The sequence below is a fragment of the Gossypium raimondii genome, chromosome 6 (genome assembly GCF_025698545.1).
Source record: "Gossypium raimondii isolate GPD5lz chromosome 6, ASM2569854v1, whole genome shotgun sequence".
In the NCBI taxonomy this organism is placed as follows: Eukaryota; Viridiplantae; Streptophyta; class Magnoliopsida; order Malvales; family Malvaceae; genus Gossypium; species Gossypium raimondii.
In genome coordinates this window covers 4,764,583-4,788,292 of record NC_068570.1, presented here as the reverse complement: position 1 = coordinate 4,788,292, position 23,710 = coordinate 4,764,583, and the positions used below count along the sequence as shown (strand labels likewise).

Below are 23,710 nucleotides of genomic sequence, written 5' to 3'. Positions count from 1 at the left end.
AGGAAGGATTAGCACCCTCGTAACGCCCAAAATTGGTACCAAATTGATTTTTTTAATGCCTTGGTGTCGAAAATTTGAAAAGATTTTAAAAGGAAACTTTTTTATTTCATGAATGAATTAAAATGATAAGACATTCTTATTTCAAAAAAATAAAACACCACACCCAGTGAGTTAGGGCACAATGTTTTTAAATCTTCAAAATACCGAATATTGCCTTTTGCTTTTGAAAATTCTTACTTCGAGAAGAAAATGTCATGACTAGTAAGTTAGGACCCAACATTTTTGAATTCCCGAGAATAAGCTTCATTTGAAATTTATGAATTTATTGCAAAACAAATACTTGGCTTTCTAAATTCATCGAAAAATAATCGCGATCCAGTAAGTTAGGACACGATCTTCCACGAGAATCATGAATGCCGAATATTTTGGTATTTATAAAATAGGATGATTTAAATACTTTGAGAAAATCAAAATATATATTTTTAAAAGGGATGCTAAAAAGGGTTAAGGTATAACATGAAACACATACTCTAATTTAAGACAAATATGAATAAATATTTACAAATATATATACAAGTACAATATACAATTAAATTTACAAACATGTGTACACATATATTTAACGCACATGTACAAAGATACACATAAAAGATTAAATGGAATATATCAATCAAAATATAATAAAAATGCATGTATGTATTTGAAAATCGTGAAAATAAAATAAACATAAAAGCATGTACATGTGTATATATTTACAAAATAAAAATGTATATGTATATGTATATGTATTGGTAAATCATGAAAATACGTATATATATATTAAAACACCTATATATATAATGTGAGTACAAATAACGGTGTACATATAGAAATAGAAAATATTTATAATAACTCAAAAACGTATATATATGTATAATATAAAAAAATGTATTTTGAATTGTAAAATATGGGAAACATGTGTGATTTTAAAATGTGTATGTATGAAAAGTCTTTTTAAAAAATGTGTGCATACGTAAAATATATGTAAATTTATAAAAGCTTAAAAGTATATATTAAAAATATGTACATATATTATATATAAAAATATGCATGCATACGTATAGTAAATACAGTAATAATAATGATAGCGAACAATATAATAATAATGATATAATGATAATGAAAAGAAAAAAAAAATAAGAATGGACTAAATTGAAATAAATCGAAAAAATGGGGCGGATTTGAAATAATTTGAAGATAGGACGAAATTGAATGCGCGCATAACTGCGGAGGACCAAAAGGGAAATTATTCTCGCCCTTCCAAAAAGCTGCGCAGTGAGGGACCAAATTGAAACTAAAATCGAATATGCGGCCCAATTTAAAAAAAAAAAAATAGGTTTAATCGAAACGCGACACAAATTGGGGGACTGATAGCACAAATTCGCCATTTGGCCAGAACGCGCGGATCCTCCCCTCTGGGTTGGGTCACCGCGCGGGTCGTACCTGGCTAAAACGGCGCCGTTTTGATCTATTATTTAAAACAGATCTTTCCTCTAAGAACCATTTGACTGAATGAAGGGGGGAAAAAGAAAAAAAAAAGAAAAGAAAATAAAAAACCCTCTTTCGCTCTGCTAGGGTTCCGTCCCTAGCGTCATTGCGCCGCCGTTCGTCGGCCTCCTCGCCAAAGCTCCGATCGCGACGGAGATGGCAATGGCCGACGTTCTCAGGTAAGTTTTTTAATATTTTCTTTGTTATTTTATACAAAATAATGATGAAAATAAGAGAAGAAAACAAGAAAATTTTCGTAAAAAACAGACGCTGTAAAATAAAAAGCAAAATCACCTTTGAAAACAAGTTTAATCTTTGTATTTTCTTTGAATTTCTCTGCTTCTACTCCCCTCCCTTTTTACAGATTTCCAAAGGCTTTTATAGCCAGAAAAATCGAAAAGAAAAAAAAAACAAATAAAATATCAACTAATTATTTTGCTGTTTTATCTCAATCGGACTCTTTGAGTCTGTTTTTTGCAGGAAATCATGGAACAAACGGCGCGGGGGAGGGAGTGGGCTCCGAAACGTGCTGCGCCTGGCATCTTGCTGGAGGCATGGAGGCTGCGGCGGCTAGGGCGTATGGAGGCTCTTAGGGTTTCAGCAAATGATTTTGCTGGGCTAAGGTTGAAGTTGGCTATTGGGCCCGTTATTGGGCCTGCTATTGCTTAAACTTTTGTTGTATTGGGCTCGTATGCAGGCCTGGACAATTGGGCTTATTACAAGTTAGATTATCTATCTAGACTTGAAGACCCATTCGAAAAGTGAAAGGGTTTAAACAAAAATATAGGTCTAAAAAATAGGTTTGGACAAAAAAATAAGATCCGCTTTCTTAATGGGTCATGCCTTAGGTAGAAATTTTTGGTCCAGGCTTGGCCCGACCTGATTAAGTTGTTTTGCTGTTGTTTTGTTACTATTTTGCTATTATATTGCTACTATTTTGTTGTTATTATTTGGATATTGTATAACTCTTATTTTATTGTTACTTTTGCTTCTATTTTAAAGGCATTTGCTTGCTAAGTTGTAACTATCTTAATGTTATTTTCAATTTGTTGGAAAACATTTATTTTAACATTTTATTTTAACATTTTTTATGTATTTGATGTATTATATTTTTCAAATTAATTTTTATATAAAAAAAATCTAAAAAAATTAATACAGAAGGATCAAGTCGAACTTGGGTTTAGCATTTTTTTTATTTGGATCGAGCTTTAGCAAAATTTCAAACTCATTTTTAAACCGAACCAAGCTTGAACATAAAAAATGGACCTATAATTTTACATTCGTCCGACCCAACCCAACCCAAAGGCGACCCTTTGTTCTACCTCAATTATACCGCACCCATATCCATATTTAACATATTCCATTGACTCATTTACAAAGTTTCGAATACAACAAAAATTGGCCTAGTTTAAATTCTTGAATTGTTAGGTTTCTTAATAGAATTCATCCTTACACCTATTTATTCTTAATATTCAAGTTCATTTTTTTAGAAATTTCCTTAGGTTTAAAGAAACCAAGATAAGTTTCATAGAAAGTTAAGGGAAAGAGTTCGATGATACAATAAACAACATCTATCACGAAGGAATTATCAACAAAGTTTGAACAACAAAACAATAATTTTAATATAAAATTTTGTCGGATATTTGATTAAAAATGGATTGAGACGAAAAGAAAAACAAATAAAAATTGTAGCAATCAAGTTATGATCTTTGATTCATTATGGCTTATAGTTTACATGTACAACAATGTTTAAATAAGCTAAAAATAATATTAAATAATTACAACTTGGCAAGTCTTGGAATTTATACAGTACAACTTGCTTCTCTATTAGTTGATTTTAGTCTAATCAGCAACCAAATATCTTGCTAAAAAATTTTATTGTTTCAGAGCAAGTTGGCAACTTGCACAGAAATGGTTTGCATGTATAAGCTCGCCTAATAGAGCTCGAACCTTAGGTGACTTCGTAGCTTTGGTGAGCTTGTAGCTTTGGATGAGCTCTCATCTTTGGGTGAACTCGCATCTTTGTGATTTGTGTTTGCCATTGCATGAATGGTCACTTCGCAACACTCCTCCTTGGCCATAATGCTGCGAACTCCAATTTTGTTTCTTGTACACCTTCTTTAAAATTTGAGGCTCCAACACTACTAAGTCACATCCATGACAAGCTTCAACAATAGGCCTAATGCCTTTAACAGGGAGGTCATCAAAAACTTCATCTTCAACTTTAGTCATATCCTCAACCAAATTTATCTAACTAATATGTGATTTATCCACTGAACTGATATAGGCTCTCGAGGCCATAAGGTTCCAATCCAGCATAAAACTTATATTTTTCATTGGGACTATCACAACTTTTTGTCCTAATGAATCAAATATAGGGAGACATATTTATTTAAAAATAATAGTATATTTTTTCTCAACCAACTGTCCAATTAATGCTAAGGTGATTATGATCTAACTCATGAACTAAAAACACATTTGTAATTGTTTTAGTACCTGTTGGAGTGCTGACTAGCACACCACCTTTTCCCTTAGCCTCAATAATCTGGTCATTTCCAATTTTGACTTTTGAAATGCAGCTTCTGTCAATCTGTTTGAAGATGCTTTCATCTGAAGTTATGCGTTTTGTGCAGCTACTGTCAACAAGCTAGTTCTTTCTATCTTTGCTGGAGGGCTTGCATGGGGTGGTGAACTGGTCTTAGTATGAGGTTGCGAGCTTGATTCCGTAGAAGGCAGCGAACATCAATTCTTCTTGATTTACTTCTGTTGTCTGTGCTTGAGCATTTTGTTATTGTGCTTGCCCCTTATTCTTGCACACTTTCTCTATATGACCAAATTGTTTACAACTCCTACATTGAATATCTAGCCTGAACCAGCAATACCGCTTGAGCTTTCTCTATTCCTGATATAAGAAAAAACACATTTAGATATGTTTTTGAGTATTTTAAAGTCTTAAAATTTTTTAATTAGATATTTAATAAAATTTCACAAAATGACTTAAGAATAAATATGTGAAATTTATCTTAAATATTATTGTTGGATAAATGGCAGCAACAAAACACAACAAATGAAACTTTGCTGAGCATAAACTCTCAAAATAGCAAGCAAAAGCAAAGAAAACAAAATTGAAAACAAAGAACAGCAAGTAACCGATGAAGCCAAATCAAATTTTTTATTAAAACTTTGAAATATATGTTGTTACAAAAGTAGTATGACAGTTACCTAACTTATGTAACTGCTCCCATCAATTTTAGCAACTTGCTATACAAAAATAATACAAATTCAAAAGCTGATTGATTCAGCTATACATCTATCAAATCCATATCCTACTAGCTATGAAATCAAGTTGCATATCAACTTGTTCCATTTACAAAAGATTACAAAATAAACTAAACAAAATGAATGCTTCTGGTCCTGCTCGAATGCTGGTCTGCTATACTGGACAGCGCCATGGTTGACTGTTGCATTGCAGTCCATGCTTAACACTCCTCCTTGGACTGTAGGCAACAGACACCAATCAACTCCCTCAGAAGTTCAAACCTCATAGTACCAAGAGGCTTTGTCAAAATGTCAGCCAATTGGTCTTGTGAGCTACAATATGCAAGACTCACATCATTCGATTACACTGCCTCTCGAACAAAATAAAACTTAAGTTTGAAATGTTTTGTTTTTCCATGAAAAACAACATTCTTTGAGATAGCAATTGCTGATTGATTATCAACCATAATCTCAGTAGGCCCAAATTGTTCCTCGTTCAAATCACACAACAACTTCCTAAGCCAAATAACCTGGCTTACAGCTCCAGCTGCTGCTATGTACTCTGCCTCAGCAGTTGATTGAGCAATTGTCTGTTGCTTTTTAGAACTCCAACAGAAAGCACCTGAACCAAGAGTAAAAAGATAACTCGAGGTACTCCTCATATCATCAATCGAACCTCCCCAGTCACTGTCTGAGTAGCCAGTTAACTTCAGCTTACTTTCTGACTTGAACATCACTCCAAACTTCAGTGTTCCCTTCACATACCTAAGGATTCTCTTTGCTGCCTTTAAATGTGATGTGTTGCAGCTATGCATGAAACGAGATAGCAAATTGACCGAATGCATAAGATCAAGTCTAGTTGCTGTCAAGTATAGCAAACATCCAATTAAACTCCTATACTCCCTCTCATCCACTTTTTCTTCATTTCCATAGCTGCTCAACTTCTGGCTTGTAACCAGAGGAGTACTCACTGGTTTGCAATTTTCCATGTGAAATCTAGTGAGTAACTTCAATGCAAAGGCTTGTTGGCCAATGAAAATTCCTTTGTCAATCTGACACACTTCCATACCAAGGAAATAATTCATAATTCCCAAGTCTGTCATTTCAAACATGACTTGCATTTTCTGCTTGAACTCTTGAATCAGTTCAATTTTGCTTCCAGTAACCAGTAAATCATCTACATAGATTGACACAATCAGCAGTGTCTCATCATTGGACTTCTTCACAAACAAGGTTGGTTCACTCAGGCTTTTTTCAAAGCCGAGTGTGGACAGATACTCATCGATTCGGTCATACCAGGCTCGAGGAGCTTGTTTCAAACCATAAAGTGCCTTCTTCAGCCTATAAACCTTATTCTCCATTCCTTGGACTTTGAATCCATCAGGTTGCTCCACATATATTTCCTCCTTAAGGAAGCCATTCAATAAGGCTGACTTGACATCAAGCTGGTGGACCTTCCAGTGCTTCTGTGCAGCCAAGGCAAACAGCAATTTGATAGTGTCCAGCCTTGCTACTGGAGTAAAAGTCTCCTCAAAATCAATGCTAGCCTGTTGGCTATATCCTTTCACTACAAGCCTTGCCTTGTGCTTGTTCAGGGAGCCATTTGCATTGAACTTTGCCTTGTAAACCCACCTGACACCAATGACCTTCCTCTGTTCAGGCCTGTCCACTAGATCCCAAGTATCATTCTTGTGGATCATATCAATTTCTGCCTCCATGGCTTTCCTCCAGCTCTTACTTCTAGTAGCCTCTTCATAATTTGAGGGATCAATAATGACCACCTAGCATCTCTGGTAGATGTCAGCAATGGACCTGGTCCCTCTCACAGGAGCATCATCAACATTGGCATTGCTGGCCTCTCTTTCTGCTAATTCCAAGTTGTTATCACCTTCCTCTTCTTCAAACTGACTTGTATCTGAACCATCAAAGTTCCAAAACCTTGTTTCATCAAATTTAACATCCCTACTTACCAAAATCTTCTTGGTCGAGGGATCAAATATCCTGTAGCCCTTCTTACAGCCACTGTAGCCAATAAATATGCCAGCAGTCGACCTCTTCTCAAGTTTGGTCATTCTTTCTGCTGGAATAAGCACATAACACATGCAGCCAAATAATTTTAAATGTGATACAACAGGTTTAAGTCCATACCATGCTTCAACAGGTGTCTTGTCCTTCACAGCATGTGTTGGCAGCTTGTTGAGCAAGTATACTGAAGTGTTGACACCTTCAGCCCAAAAGATGCTTGGTAGCTTGCTTTAGAACAACAAACATCTGGTCATGTTCATCATTGTCCTGTTCTTCCTCTCACTCACTCCATTTTGTTGAGGAGTATACATTGTGGTCAGTTGGTGATGGATTCCAGCTTGCTCACATAGCTTCTGAAACTTCTCAGACAAGTATTCTGTGCCATTGTCTGTCATTAGGGCCTTTATCTTACAGTCTGCTTGATTTTCTTCCCAAGCCTTGAACTTCACAAACATCTCTAATACTTCTGACTTCTGTTTCATGAAGTACACCCAGCAAAGTCTGGTCAAATCATCAATAAACAAAACGAAGTACTTACTGCCATTCAGTGAAGGTGTTTTCATTGGTCCATAGACATCTGAGTGCACCAACTCAAGTCTGTCTCGAGCTCTCCATGCTTGGTTAGCTGAAAAGGGTAATCTGGCTTGTTTACCAAGCTGGCACACCTCACAAACACTTTCACTTGCACCAACCTTCACCATGTCCTCTGTCAAGTTCATTTTGTACAGCAAATCAAGTGATTTGAGGTTAACATGGCCAAAACTCTTGTGCCAAAGATCAGTATCATCTACTGAGCTTGTGTAAGCTCTTTTCTCAAGTTGATTCACATCCAGCATGAAACATTTGTCTGCCATAGGTGCTGAGACTATCTCTTTACCTTGAGCATCACTTATAACACAAGAATCATTCTTGAAAACTAGTGAAAAACCTTTCTTGACTAGCTGACCCACACTCAATAAATTTTGATCTATTTCTGGCACATAGAGCACATCAGAAATGACTTTGTTACCTGAACCAGTGTGAATCACCACATCACCTCTGCCCTTTGCCTCAATCAAGTTACCATTGCCTATCCTGACCTTCAAGACACAGCTCCTGTCAAGGTTCTTGAATAGGCTCTCATCTGCAGCCATATGGTGTGAACAGCCACTATCCATTAGCCAGCTACATTTGCTGTTAGCTGCAAAACATGAAGCTGTGAATACATGCTCCTCCTGAGCTTGCATATCCTCAGCAGTTTTGTCTTGAAGTGGCTATGCTTGTCCCTTGTCATGACTCCTACAAATTTTCTCATGATGACCAAACTTACAACTTTTGCACTGTATGTCTGGTCTGGTCCAACAAAATTTCTCCAGGTGATTGGTTTTCTTACAGTGAATGCATGGTGGAAACCTCCTTCTGCCTGCATCTCTATTTGCTTCTCTCATTGCCTTATCCTTTCTTTCAAGCCAAGGTTTCTTAGCTCTCTGATTTGAGCTAAATCCTTCCCTGGTTCTTGCTTGGAAGGCTCCTTCAGGATTCTCCTCTTGTCTGCTAGCTCTCCTTTGCTCAAGTGCATAGAGGGAATTAACCAATTCAGACAAGAAAATGGTTGTAAGGTCCCTTGAATCATCGAGTGAGGAGATTTTTGATTCAAACCTCTCTGGAAGAGTTGTAATCACCTTCTCAACCACTCTGCTGTCCCTGAAATCCTCTCCTAAGAGTCTTATGTTGTTCACTGTTGCCATAATTCCATCAGAATATTGCTTAATAGTTTCTGACTCCTTCATTTTTAAGTTTTCAAACTCCCTTCTCAGGTTAATAACCTGTTGCTTCCTAGTCTTATCCGATCCCATAAACTCCTCTTTAAGCCTGTCCCATGCCTGCTTAGGAGAATCACAGGCCATAATGCGAGTGAAGATAACATTTGACACTCCATTCTGCAAGCAGGCCATTGCTTTGTGTTTCTTGGCTCGTTCCTCCCCATGTTGCCTGATCTGAGGAATGGTAGGATTTGCTCTCAATGGTGTTGGCTCGACATCACTCTCGACTGCACTCCAGAGGTCAAGCGCTTGAAGATATGTCTTCATCTTGACAACCCAAATGTGGTAGTTGTCTCCAGCAAAAACTAGTGGTGGAGGAGGAGCAAAACTCATGCTGCTGAAAACTGACTTTACAGAAACAAAACTGACTTTGTTTTTGAAAGCTAAAACACAAACACAGAGGTCCTCAAAGATAGGAGGCTCTGATTACCATTTGTTGGATAAATGGCAGCAACAAAACACAACAAATGAAACTTTGTTCAGCATAAGCTCTCAAAACAACAAGCAAAAGCAAAGAAAACAAAATTGAAAACAAAGAACAGCAAGTAACCGGTGAAGCCAAATCAAATTTTTTATTAAAACTTTGAAATATATGTTGTTACAAAAGTAGTATGACAATTACCTAACTTATGTAACTGCTCCCATTAGTTTTAGCAACTTGCTATACAAAAATAATACAAATTCAGAAGCTGATTGATTCAGCTGTACATCTATCAAATCCATATCCTACTAGCTATGAAATCAAGTTGCATATCAACTTGTTCCATTTACAAAAGATTACAAAATAAACTAAACAAAATGAATGCTTCGGTCCCTTTCGAATGTTTGATGCGCTATCTTTGGATAAAGACCATGGTCGACTGTTGCATTGCAGTCCATGCTTAACAATTATTATATCAAAAACTTGATAAATTAAAGCTAACAATTTCCCCACTCTTTTGATATAAACAAAATTTAAGTGAAATTTTTGTATTTTTGAAAGACTCCCCCAAACCATTAGACATTTTCCAAATATACTCCCTTAATAAAAAGAGTTTCCGTAAAATTTAAATACAAAACACTTAAAAAAAGAAATTGCTTAAAATTATACGAATTGCGAAACGAAGAATTTAATTCAGTGACACTTGCAGGATATTGGGTGACAAACACTAAACTGGTTACTCAATCATATTGCCATTAACATTGCATCTAATCCCATTTTTCAAAAGCCCACAAAACACACAAAAATGGATTATCATTTTATTTTATAGCATATCCAATCACAAATTATCGTCTCTTGATTGATATCTTCTCATAATTAACTGGCTCATATATTCAGTAAAGCACTTAAGTATGATGATTTTGTGAATTGTTGGACATTTTAAATCTTCAAGCTCTAACTTGAAGAGGAGTACCAGAGAATTACCCGAAGTTGAGAAATGTCTCTTGTTATTAGTTTTTATCATTTATCTAGGGTAAAAGCATCACATAGGCTTTTATATAAGAAGTCGGATTGTATTTTACCCGTTTTACGAAAAAATGGACAAATTAGCCCTGGTACATTAGACCAAAGAGCAAACTGATCATTCTGTTAAAAATTTCATCCATTTCTACTGTTAAAAATTGGTCCATGCACATCAAAATGGGGTTGTACCTTGTGTAACTATCTGATTATTCTATCATCTATATCAGTTTTTAACAATAAAAATGGATGGAAAATTTAACAAAAAAAAAAGGACCAGTTTGCTCTTTGATCTAATGTAAAAAGATTAATTTATCCTTTTTTAATAAAAAATAAAAAAAACCTCCCTAACCGAATAATTTTTATCATATTGATGGGAAGCAATCAATAAATGAAATAGTAAGTTTATGTTGTTCATAATTCCTTTTCATTGTAGGGCATAAGTTAATTATGTCATTCATTAGGTTGTTGAAAGAGGTCGATATGGATGGAAGGCTTGCTGTCATCAATCTTTAAAAGCTCTCATAATTACCACCAAAAGCTAACTGCTGGCTTTATTAAGATACATCTTGTACGTCCACTTGTACATTATGGCCTAGTAATAAATTACAATTCCAACCTCTCATTCTCAAAAGATCCTACAAATGTGATTGAGATTGTTCGAATTAAGAATAGCAATGCAATGGGGTAAGTGCAGTGATTGCTGCATCTACCTCTACCATACATTTGCAAGGATGTCGTCTTTTACATTTCATGTTCATGCACTTCTTCCATTAATGATTTCTCTATTTAAATATTATACAAATATAGTTTTTGTATTATATAAAGTATACTTAACATGTGCAAATATCTATGATATGATTTTAATTTACATAGTTAATCGATATACTTAAAAATATGAAAATAATACGTAAAATATTACAAAGCAGTAAAATGATAATTCTAAACCGAAACAGAGCATAAGTTTACCATAATCATTTGATAAGATGTATTGTATTTTTAAAAATAAAATATAAAATTGAACTCTGAAATGATGTTGTTAAGAGAAGTAGTTATCAACTCGAATGTAGATAGTAAAAATGACCACTGAACCATTCAAAAGTTTTCATTTAAGCTATTGGACTATTAATATCATTGTTGTATGACCTTCTCATTGGGTCTCTATTCGTATCGCCTGCGCCAATTGAAAAATCTCCTTCTCTTCTTTTTCTATATAGTTCAATTTTTTTCATGAAACAACTTTGAACTTCACAAATCTGCGAATCAAAATCCAAACAGTTTTCTTCTTCGATCTAATGACATTGACCGTCAAGTCACTTGAATCTAAAATATATTCTTCTACTCATTGATGGGTACTAATCCATCATACTGACCGTTAAATCATCACTTTGAGCTCACTACCTGGACTTTAAAAAAGAATGAACAACCCAATAACTTAAATAAAAACTTTTGAATAGTTCAGTGATCATTTTGTAACTTTTTGAAGTTAAGTAACCAAAGCATAAACTAATTAATAATTTAGTGACTTTTAGTAGAATTTACCCTTAAAGAAAACATACCAAAACCAAATATGTGGAGCAACTCTACTCCATTAGAGTTGTGTAAATAGTGCAGCAATGTGGGTGATATAGCTTAAAAGAAAAGGAGTCTTTTCATTCTTAATCACGTCCCCATGAACGTACGATCTCAACCATCCCTTTCTAATCGGGCCTTTTTCTTGAAAACCAAGACCCTGACAATTTACCACACTTTTTTTTTCTTCTTCTCTTTGTGGATTAGCTTAATTCATAAAGTATTGAACTGTTAATTTATGTGGATATGGTTTTTCCCCCTATTTTTCTTAGTGTTTTATTACCCTCATTTAATTTTACTAGAACAAGAGATGGACTAGCTTAGCTGTGTATTTTGCTCCCAAGGAATAGATGTACCAATTACCTCAGACCTTGATTTATTTTTGAAGGTTTTCTTTTTCTATAATTTTTTTAGGGTTTTGTTTCCCTCATTTATAGTATTCTTCTTTGCTTGTTTATTTTGCCGTGTTTGGTTTGCATTTGAGGTTTGTATACTATCTCTTACATTCTTAGATTGGCCTTAGTACCAGATACAATGAAAGAATTATTCATGAGTTGCCGGTGTTCAATTTTATATGATTGCATGTTTCTAAATTGCAAATATTGTATAATAAATAGGGAGAGTGAAAGTCGAATTTGCTTCGAACCAAATTAGCTGGTTGGACCAGGAACTAGTCAGAGTATTTGTTTAAAGAAGGGCATTGAATCGGTTGATTTAGGAATTGATATGGACCAGTTGAATTGAATTTTTATTTTTTTATCAATTTTTTAGTGATTTGTTTAACCAGATCGGTCAAACTGATTGGAGTTGTGAACAAGTGATCTAACTAGTTCGACCACCAATCTAGTTTTGAAAATCTTGGTAAAAGGTGCATATTGAATCATAAGACTCGTGATGCTTGAAAAGATTGGTTTAGAGTAGATAAATTTAGTATTCTTCATATTTATTTTACGATCTATGTTCAAAATTTGTGATTGTCATTATCAATGAATAAATGACACGTGTAATTTCTATCAAGCTTTTTTTACATGCCATTGAATCCAAATCAGCAATGTAAAAGCTAACCTACGCATCCAACGGTAAAAAACTAACCAAAGGATCATTTTGCTCACGTTGTTAACGTACAAGGATCAGTTTACTCATTTTCCAAAAAGGACTACAATGCAATCCAGAGTATAGCACAAGGACTAACATTGTAATTTCAGCTTATTATTGCTATACATTGATATTCTTTTGCATCAAATTTCATCAAAACTACAACACAGCATGTTTAAAAGCGAACAATCAGACAAACAAGCACAAGTGCAAAGAACAAAATCTGCACTTTCATTACCCTAATACAATTAAATTATTAGCAACCAAGCCTGTTCTGTTTTAATAACTACTACCTTTCGTGTGTGTGTGTTGAAGTGAAAAACGGATGCAGGCTTCGTCCTATAAGATCCCATCGTTACCAGCCAAGATCGCATATTTGTCTTTCCTTGTAAGATTGGTACACTCGAATCCTAATGCAGTTGCAATCTGACCCTGCACATAATTGGCAACTTCGAATTTCGATTTCCCTCCGGTATTATGTGTTTGCCAGCCCGGTAACTTGTTTAGAATCATGATCAAGCATGTAGGATTGGGATTCGTGAGATGAAATGCTGAGTCTAGGCATTTTTGTCCACTGGCTGTTGATCCATAGAACAAGCTGACCTGCAATTTTATAGCTACGGGGACGATGTCATCGGTGATCTCCGCAAACAAGGGACTAAATCTTAGCAGATAAGGCTCTCTGCAAGTGGTTCCTTCAGGGCAAACCACTAAGTCCCCTTTGCTTAACATCTTCTTCATTGTTTCTTCGTCTGTTTTTCGGTCTCGTGTTAACCGGACCGTCTTGATAGGTGAAATTACCTCACTGAACCTACTAACGCTGTAGGTGACAGCGGAGACAGACTTCATCATAGCAAAGGTTAAATAAACTGGGTCTAGTAATGTTCTATGGTTACATACATACAGCATGCCTCTTTTTTTTCCTTCACCGGAAGATTCAACGTTCGAATTCGATACGGTATTTATCATCCCTGAAAAAGCTAATAAAGGTCCAGAGACCTTGAAAGGCAATGAAATGAAAACCATGATTCTAGTTATGTGTAGGAGGAAACCAAATGGTAGCCAAATGAACATAGATAAGGTGTTTAATGGGGTTGGCCTAAAAGCCAACCTTCCATCATGGAAGATCAATGGCTTTAAAGATTTCTTCCTTGGAAGGACTGGCCACTTCTTCTTTTCTGCCTCAGTCACCAAGTATATCTCCTGTTTCAAACATTTCAATCAATAAATTTATGTACTAAACAAGGGTAAATGCTCAAATTAGAGCTCAAACCTTTTAGAGGTTGCTCGTGTAAGGTCAAATATTTTAAAATAGTTAAATAAGAGCTTATCTTTTACAAAAATACCAAATTAAGCTTTTTCATGCAGGTCAGCTTATTTTATAAAAAAAGTTAGACAAATGTTAGACATGTTTAGAATAAAACATATAAGATCTGAATCAAATATTACTTGAAAAGAAAACAAAGCAATTAGAACATAATTTAAAACTTAATATACAGCATTTGAAAAATCCTTATTTGAACATTTTTAAAAAGTTAAGCCATTATTTAATTATTTTGAAAGATTTAACCTTCATTTGAACACTTTTATAAAGATTACATCATTATATGATCATTTTGAAATGTTTGATCTTGGGAAATAAAATCAATGAAAAAACATTTAAAAAAAAGGGGTTTACCTTGCAACGAGAGAAAATTTTATGGTAATTATGAGAATTTCTGAAGCAACCTAAACCGATATTATTAATACACATTGTTGCAGGATCCATGTTTTCCTCCATTAAACCTAAGAAGTAACCATGGAATTCCTTTAACTCTTTACCAACAACAACATGGATTCCCAAATAGTCACCTAAGAAACATTCAACCATGATCCTAGGCATTGAAGTGACTGCCACCTTTGTTTTATACTTCATCACCATATCAAACCCCACAACACCAACATCTTCAAGGAAAAATTTAGGCAAAATAGCAGTCCCAGCTCTGAACTTCTCCTTTTTAATACCAACAAAGCTGACAAATACCATAACTTTGAGTCCAAGTTCATGGCCGAGTAACCAAACAAGAGGGTACAAAAGAAGCAAGATGAGAGCTCTAAAGAGTCCACCAGCTTCAAAAGCTACCAACATGAAGTAAGGAAAGAGTGAATATGCCTTCAATAATGCACCCTCTAAATGAAAAACCAATGTCTGGTTTGAAACCTCATCTGTAAACGAGGAATTCTTAAGAAACTTGAATTGAGTTGGTGCAGGGATGCCATGGCTGAACTTCAACCTTAGATAAGGCAACTTCCTTGATGTTTTACGCATGATTTCAAACAGTGAGGAAAAATATTTTAGTTGAAAGAGCTTCTTAATCCTTGGCATGTTTTTTCTTTTTTGCTTTGTCGCTTGAAATGTAAGGAAGGGCTGAAAATTTATAGTAGATGTGTATGGTCGTCGTTCACTAGCTACTGTTTATTTTATGAGGTAATGGATAATTTTTTTGATGGCTTAGTGACAAAGGATCAGATAATAATGGGTTGCATTTGCCCCAAACTTGTCCCACAACAGTGACTAGCCATTGCGACCGCTAAAAATGGACGTAAATCTGCCAGTAGTCCCGATCCTGTAGGACATCTAGCACATAAACTGACAAAAATTAAAGATTTTTTTTTTTCGTTTGAAATGTTTCATGTTGCTGATTTTGGAATGATAATTGGTCTACTACCACCAGCAACCTGTCCAAATTTAAATATTGTTCAAAAATTAAAAGAGTTTTGTTGATAGGTGGAATACACCTAACATCATTAAACCAATATTGAATTTATGATTTTCACACTCAATTTTAAAATTTTAAAAAATATTATTCAATTATTCGGAAGTTTTTATTCAAGTCACCATAATGTTAAAATTGTTGTTGTATAACCCTTTTGTTGGCACTATCTGCACTAATCAAAAGCTGATCTCCTTCCCTTTTCTTCCATAGTTCAACTTTTTTTTATGAAATAACTTTAAATATTACAAATCTGTGCACCTAAATCTAAATAATTTTTTTCTCTGAACTTCGACACTGACCGTCAGATTGACTTGGATCTAGGGTATGTTTTTCTACTTGTCGATGGGTACTAATCTATTGTACCGATTGTTGAATAGTCGCTTAAAGCACGCTAGCCGAATGTTGAAAAAGAAACTTAATAACCCAGTAACTTAAATAAAAACTATCGAATAGTTCAATAACCATTTTGTAACTTTTTGAAGTTAAGTGACCAAAATGTAAACTTACTAATAGTTTAGTGGCCTCAGGTATAGTTTACACTAGATAAAAATATTAAAACAAATATGGTTTTCTCACTAAAATATTATAAAAACAATAATTATTTACCAAAATAACACGGGTCCTAAATTATTTACAGTTTCGTACAATCCCTTCCCTAGTAACTTGTATTTTTATATTTTTTTATATCCATGGTGGCGATTTGGGATCCCGAGATAACAAAGATTTTCTTTCTTGCCAAATTGAAGTCTGACATGTCACTTTGATCCAATTTAGTCCACTTTCAAGTTTATAATTTTTTTTTTGTAATTTGTATGATATCAAAATTAAATATATTTACTATAATTTAAATATTAAAATATTATATAAAGTTGTTTATGTTTAGAAATTTCATAAAAAATATAATGGTAGTAAAAGATATATATAGTTACATATTAAATAAAAAAATTATATATATATATAAAGGACTTAAATGGACTTGAAGTAATCCTTTACAAATATGAAAAAATTTAGGTAAAATTCCAAAGTCATATTTCATGTCAGGCTGAACCAAATGTTTCAAGTTTGGTTCGTGTGCTTTCTCATGGTGCTACAAAAAGCAGAATACGGTGGCACAATTTACAGCAGCAGCTGAATTTATTATAGCTAGTGTTGCTGTCAATCAAGATTTGTGGTTAAGAAAAGTTTTAGTGGATTTGAATTTAAAGCAAGAAGGATGCACAAAAGTGTTTGTTGGTAATCAAGCTGCAATATCCAACTCTAACAATCCTGTTTTCTCTTAGAAAAGTGCAGAAAGAAGGTTTAATTAGTTTAAAGTAGGGCAAATCTAAATTTCAATTACCCAATATATTTACAAAGCCCTTACCAAGAAGCAAGTTTGAGTTTGTTAGAGAGAAACTTGGAGTTTGAAGCAACCAAAGCAGTGATAGAATGTTAAAGTTGTTATTATTGCTAATTTTAGAAGATTGTTGATCATAAAATATGGTAAGTTGTTTGATGGTCACTTGATGGTCAATGGTATTCATCACCCCAGGTGTGGCTTGGGTGTGAACCGTGCTAATCGTATTTATTGTTTGAGTCAATAAAAATGTGAATCAACCAACAACTTTTATCTTTCTTTCTTTTTAAGTTACAGTTGAATTTATTCCAACAATATATAACTTGGGACAATTATCAAAGAGGAAATATTCTTTGTTCTACATTTATATAAGATCGTTAATATCTCATTTTCAACAACGGTTTATAAATGAGATTTTTTTAGTGATTTAATTGCTGAGTTCATGAATTTGATGGGGAAAATAAATTTAAAATTGGTCAAAATACGCAGCTAATCTCTGTATTTGAATGAGGTTGAGATATAGTCCCTTATATTTTTTATTTAAAAATTATAATCTGATCGTGACTTTGTTAATATTTTTCATAAATTTTTTTTATTAATTCACTCTTATAATTATATAAACTTTGGGCAAAATACCAAAAAAAGCCCCTTGTTTTTTTAAATTTATTGAAAGGGGCTCGGTATTTTATTATTTACCGGAATAGGCCCTTTTTCCTGAAAACGCGTCCCCGTCAACGCGATGTCAGGGGACGTGTAAGCAAAACGTGTCCCTGGGGGCGCGCTTTGCTTACGTGGACACAAAGTGCGCTAACGAGGACGTGCTTTGTTGCCACGTAGGCAAAGCGCGCCTCAGGACCGTTTTGTTGCCACGTAGCACGCCCCTGGGGACGCGTTTTCCCCACATGTGAACAGTGTAACGGTTATTTTTTTTACCGTTTCCCCCCCAACGGTAAAAAAAAACCTATAAAACCCCCCCACCCTTTCATTTTTTTTCACAAACTAATCCTCTCTCAATTATTTTCTCAATTTCCTCTCAATTTGCTCTCAATTTGCTTTCAATTTCCTTCCAAATTTCTCTCAAATCCATATTTAATTTTAATTTGCTCTCAATTTTCTCTTAAATCCCTATTTTTAATTATTTTTAAAAAAATTTTAATTTTTTAATTTTTTAAATCGAAAAAATTTGTACGAATTTAGCAATGGACGGAGAATTGATTCATCTTGATAACCAGCACATATCAGTCAAACAAATGAAAATGGTAAGTGTTAAATTTATTTTTTAAATATTATTTAAGATTTTTTTATTTATGCATTTTTAGATAATTATTAATTTATTATTTGTTATAAAAGTCTGTAGATCGAATATTAGAATGCTATATCCGGAATATGCATGGTCCTCCATCACCATTGGTAGAGAATTACCTGCGGGAAGCGGGTTTTTGGCACGTGGCGACAGTAGGCTGGGGATGCAAGTTGGACCCGAAACTTATCAGTTCATTGATCGAGAGGTGGAGACCCGAGACGCACACATTCCATCTTTCATGTGGAAAGTGCACTATCACTTTGGAAGATGTCAATCTGCAATTGGGATTGTCGATGGACGGGTACCCAATCACTGGGTCAGTTCAATCTGCCGATTGGGGAGCGGTGTGCTACGAGCTATTAGGCGTTATTTCGGAGAAAATTAACAGAGGTCGGATCGAGATGGGCTGGCTACGAGATACATTCCCGGAGCCGGATGATGATTCAACCGAAGTAGAAAGAATTCGATATGCTCGGGCATACATTCATCAGATAATTGGAGGTTATCTGATGCCGGACTTGTCACGGAACCTCGTACATCTAAGATGGCTGTTGAAACTCGTTGATTTTAAAGCAGCTGGTGAATTGAGTTGGGGGTCTGCCGTCTTGGCAACATTATATCGGGAGATGTGCAGGGCGACGCGACCGAGTAAAGCGAAAATCGGAGGTTGCCTGTCACTACTGCAGTCATAGGCACGATTTCACTTTCCATTTCTACATCCTCGAGTAGACCACCCATATACATTCCCACTCATTACGAGGTAAATTTTATATTAGATTTTTTACTATTGTTATGTATATTTTTAAAAATAATAGTATGCTAAAAAAATTTAATTAGGTGGAACCATCCGGCAAGTTATGCTCGATTACCTACCTCTCTTGAAGATATAAGACTTCTATTAGACCAACAGTCGGAAGCACATGTAAGTATTAAATAAAATTTATATTTCCATCATGAGCTAGTCGATTGGTATTTAGTATTTAGTATTTAGTACTATGTATATAACTAATATTTCTATATGTTCATATGGTTTCAATGGACACCATACAAGGATCCGACAATTCGTGCAGTAATTCCGGATGAGTTCCTCCAAAATCCAAACGCTTGGCAGGCGAAAGTCGCGTTGATCAGCTATGCGACCGTACGACAATTTAGATGTAGACAACCGATTCCCGTGGCACTTGAGGTGTTTGATGATCAACACAAAATCGACCTACAGCAATTACATTCGGATTGGCCGAGATTCTGGTCCTACTACATCCAAACATGGGAAGATCGGTATGATTATATACCTAATCTGGAACCGATCATCGTTCCGGAGTTAGCATGCGTGCCGGAATACATGCAATGGTGTAGGATCCATGGCAAGCCGTATTTACTGTCGGTAGAGGAGAGGCAGCGGAAATTATGTGTCCAAAGGGAACGACGTGGGCCTTTAAATCCAAGACGAAGGGACGACGCAGGCCCATCAATGAGGCCCAGACATTCACCCGGCCCATCATCAACGGCCATTCAATTAGCCCATCGAGAGCACCGATACAGTCACCCGACCCAGCAGTTCAACCAACAATACCCACAACACAGCCTTTTCCGATAATGCCAGGTGCTTATCCTATCCCTTTTATGTATCCTAACCCTTATATGTTTCCTTTTTCGAGTCCTATGGCAGGTTGGAGCCAATAGCCCGGTTCATCTCCATTTTCTGTTATGCCGAGTGGACCGCCGATGTATAGGCCAGCGTCGCACGAGGGATCGCAAGATGGGCCGTCGGGGAGCTCTTCTTTTTACCAATCTCCATCACCGTATGGGTTTCAAACAACGTCGCCGTTGGTGATGCAAACACCTCCACATTCACTATTCTATCCAGGTGGTTCATCGTCCCAACACTAACAACTAGATGCAGTACCGGAGGAACCAGAATCCCTGCCGGAGCAATCACAACCCCCGCCGGAAGTTGGACAAAGGAGGAATCCAGCGCGTAACCATCAACGGCTGCCATGTGGCACTGAATCTGGTGGGCCCGGAGATTGATTTGTATTCTAATATATTTGTACAAACATTATGAATATTTTGATATTATTTGACGAAATAAAATAGAAATTTGTTTGAGTTATTACCCTAAAACCCTAAGCCATTAACTTAAAAACCCTAACCCTTAACTTAAAAACCCTAATCTAATTTATTAAAAATTTATAAGTTTATAATTTATAAATAAATTTATAATTTAATTGACAAACCCTAACAAAACCTTAAACCCTAAGCCCTTAACTTAAAAACCCTAAACCTTAACTTAAAAACCCTAACCTAATTTATTAAAATTTGAAAATTTATAATTTATAAATAAATTTATAATTTAATTGACAAACCTTAACAAAACCTTAAACCCTAAGCCCTTAACTTAAAAACCCTAATCCTTAACTTAAAATGTAATACCACGAAAATCTTTACAGTAAGATATTATATTTGATATAATAAAATAAGAAAATAAAGTGTCGAAAAGGGGAAATTTTGGAGTTATGTCAACATTGGGACGTATATTATGACATATTAGTTCAAGAAATGATTAAATCGCAAAAGTGAGAAAAGTTTTGTTGCCCAAGAGTAAATACTTGAAATTTGAGGGGTTAAAGTGTAAATAAGAAAAAGTTGAAGGACCAATGGTGTAAATATTTTAAGGGTGGAATGATCTAGAAACTAAGAAAAATGGATGGATTAGGACCAAATTGAAAAAGGTGAAGAAGTTTGAGGGACTAAATCCTAATTTTACCAAATTAAGTAATGACTCAAGATGGAATTTTAAAAGATTATGAAGGGCAAAATGGTCAATTAGAAGAGAGAGAAATCTAGAAGCTAATGATGATGTTGGAGATATTTTAGATTAATAAATAAATAAATAAATAAATAAATAAATATTAGTTTATTAATATTTTAACTTGTTTTTTTAAATGATATTTTATTATTTTATTATTAATTTATTTAGTATATATATATATGTGGAAAGAAAGATGAAAAGCAACCCATCCCCACCATTTCTCCATGCATTAATGTGAGAAGAAGAGGGAAAGAAAGAAAGTTTTGCTTTCTTTACAATTTGGTCCTCTCACCAAAAATTCACCATTTTCACTTAGAATTTAAAGAAATTTCCATAGCCACCAAGAGAGAAAATTGATAAGGAGACTATGAGGAGCTAGAATGTCAAGTTGGATTCAAGAAATTGGAGATGGAGGAGAGAGAAAATCAAGTTAAAGGTTGAAATCAATAGGACAAGGTAAGAACATTGAGATTTCAATATATTTTTAAGTTTGATATTATTGAAATAGCATGGAAAAGATTTTATAGTAGAGTTTTCTTATATAAATTCTTATGTTCTTGATATATTAGTGAAGAGAAATAAGTAAAATGATGGGAAATATTATAGAGAAAGGGAATAAGGAAGTTATAAACTTAGTAATTAACATTTTGCACTAAAACAGTTTTGGACAGCAGCAGTAGATTAACTTTGAAAAATCACCATAAATTGTGGAAATGAAATTAGAGGATGAAAAAATATATAATTAAATCTTACTGAGTCTAGTTTCTCATAGAAGAAACAGTGTAAGTAATGAAAATGTAAATCATGAGATATAATATATTTTGTGAGACAAGGTCAGAATGATTTCGGGTTCCCCTGTTCTGAGTTTGGAAAATCATAAAAAATTGTAAAAAAATAACCATGGGTTATAATTTATATTTTTAAAATCCTTAGAGAGTATATTTTCAATAGAAGAAAACGGGGATATCATCCAAATTCTGTACAATGAGATAATTAAGTTTTAGTGAAGAAGGGTCGGAACTGTTAGACAGCAGAACAGAGGTGGCTTTAAAGAATAAACTGTACTTATTGGCTAAACCAAAAATTCTGAAAATTTTATGGTAAGAAGATATGTGAGTCTAGTTTCAGGTAAAATTATTGGATTATAATTTGGAGTTCTGTAGCTCAAGATAAAAATAATTTAGTGGCCATGACTCAAATGGACAGTTTTGAATAAATTTACAAGTAAATAGTGAAATCATAGATAATGTTACTTATAAGCATATTATATAAATTAAGGATGTGGAATGGAGAGGAGGAGGAGGAAAATGTATATATATGAATATTCAGCTAGCATGGATAATTTGCACGTTTTAGGCGCCGGGACTAAATTGAATAAAAGTAAAACTTTAAGGGTAAATTTGTAAAAATGTCAAAAAGTGACCAAATTGCATGAAATGAATTGTTTTATTATTTAAATTAGTAAATTGAATGAAATATTAATTTAGACCAAGATTGGGTGAAAATTTAAGAAAAATAGAAAATTTCCAAAATATCCGTGAATTTTGGTATTTCTGCAATTTAGTCTGGTAAGCTCGAATGAGTTGTATTCTATAAAATTTTAATTGAAGTAAATGCTATTTGGTAATGAATATTATATATATGTGTATTATTATTGGAATTGAATTATTATTGGTAATATGTATAATTATTTGATGCATTTAGATGATTATCGGAAGCTCAATTGAGTTGGAAGCATGTTGGAGATACATCACAGTATCCATTGGTTCTAACGGTAATTTTGGATGATTTGATTCTGGTTATAATGGCAGGTATAAGTTAAATTGGTTAACGTTAACTCATTAATATTTTGGTTTTGATTGGTTATAAATATGAATGCTAGATAAAAATGAAATGTCTGAAAATTAATTAGTAAACTCCGGTAATGCCTCGTACCCTATTTTGGTGTTGAATACGGGTAAGGGGTGTTACATAAAAACCCTAACCTAATTTATTAAAAATTTATAAATTTAATTGACAAACCATAACAAAAACCTTAAACCCTAAACCCTTAACTTAAAAACCCTAAGCCCTTAACTTAAAAACTCTAACCTAATTTATTAAAAATTTATAAATTTATAATTTATAATTAAATTTATAATTTAATTGACAAACATTAACTTAAAACCCTAAACCCTAAACCTTTAACTTAAAAACCCTAACCTAATTTATTAAAATTTATAAATTTCTAATTTATAATTAAATTTCTAATTTAATTGACAAACCTTAACTTAAAAACTCTAAACCCTAGACCCTTAACTTAAAAACCCTAAGCCTTAAAAACCCTAACCTTTAACTTAAAAACCCTAACCTAATTTATTAAAATTTATAAATTTATAATTTATAATTAAATTTCTAATTTAATTGACAAACCTTAACTTAAAAACTCTAAACCCTAGACCCTTAACATAAAAACCCTAACCCTTAACTTAAAAACCCTAACCTAAGTTATTAAAATTTATAAATTTATAATTTATAATTAAATTTATAATTTAATTGACAAACCTTAACTTAAAAACCCTAAACCCTTAACTTAAAAACCCTAAGCCCTTAACTTAAAAACCCTAATCCTTAACTTAAAAACTCTAACCTAATTTATTAAAATTTATAAATTTAAAATTTATAAATAAATTTATAATTTAATTGACAAACCCTAACAAAAACCTTAAACCCTAAACCCTTAACTTAAAAACCCTAAGCCCTTAACTTAAAAACCCTAACCCTTAACTTAAAAACTCTAACCT

The 23,710-nt window shown here is 34.0% G+C and overlaps 2 protein-coding genes across 2 annotated transcripts; both read right to left on the bottom strand.

The window, feature by feature from the left end:
* Positions 1-8,063: 8,063 nt before the first annotated feature.
* On the bottom strand, positions 8,064-8,945 carry LOC105771685 (uncharacterized). The gene has a single exon (XM_012593094.1). It carries the CDS (start codon positions 8,943-8,945, stop codon positions 8,064-8,066), a length of 882 nt encoding a protein of 293 aa, XP_012448548.1.
* A 3,856-nt stretch (positions 8,946-12,801) lies between these two features.
* On the bottom strand, positions 12,802-15,253 carry LOC105774599 (probable glycerol-3-phosphate acyltransferase 3). The gene is made up of 2 exons (XM_012597144.2): positions 14,399-15,253; positions 12,802-13,923 (listed from the first exon to the last, which is right to left on the bottom strand). The coding sequence occupies exons 1-2, from the start codon at positions 15,083-15,085 to the stop codon at positions 13,060-13,062; spliced, it is 1,551 nt and encodes a 516-aa protein (XP_012452598.1). The 5' UTR covers positions 15,086-15,253; the 3' UTR covers positions 12,802-13,059.
* Positions 15,254-23,710: the final 8,457 nt, after the last annotated feature.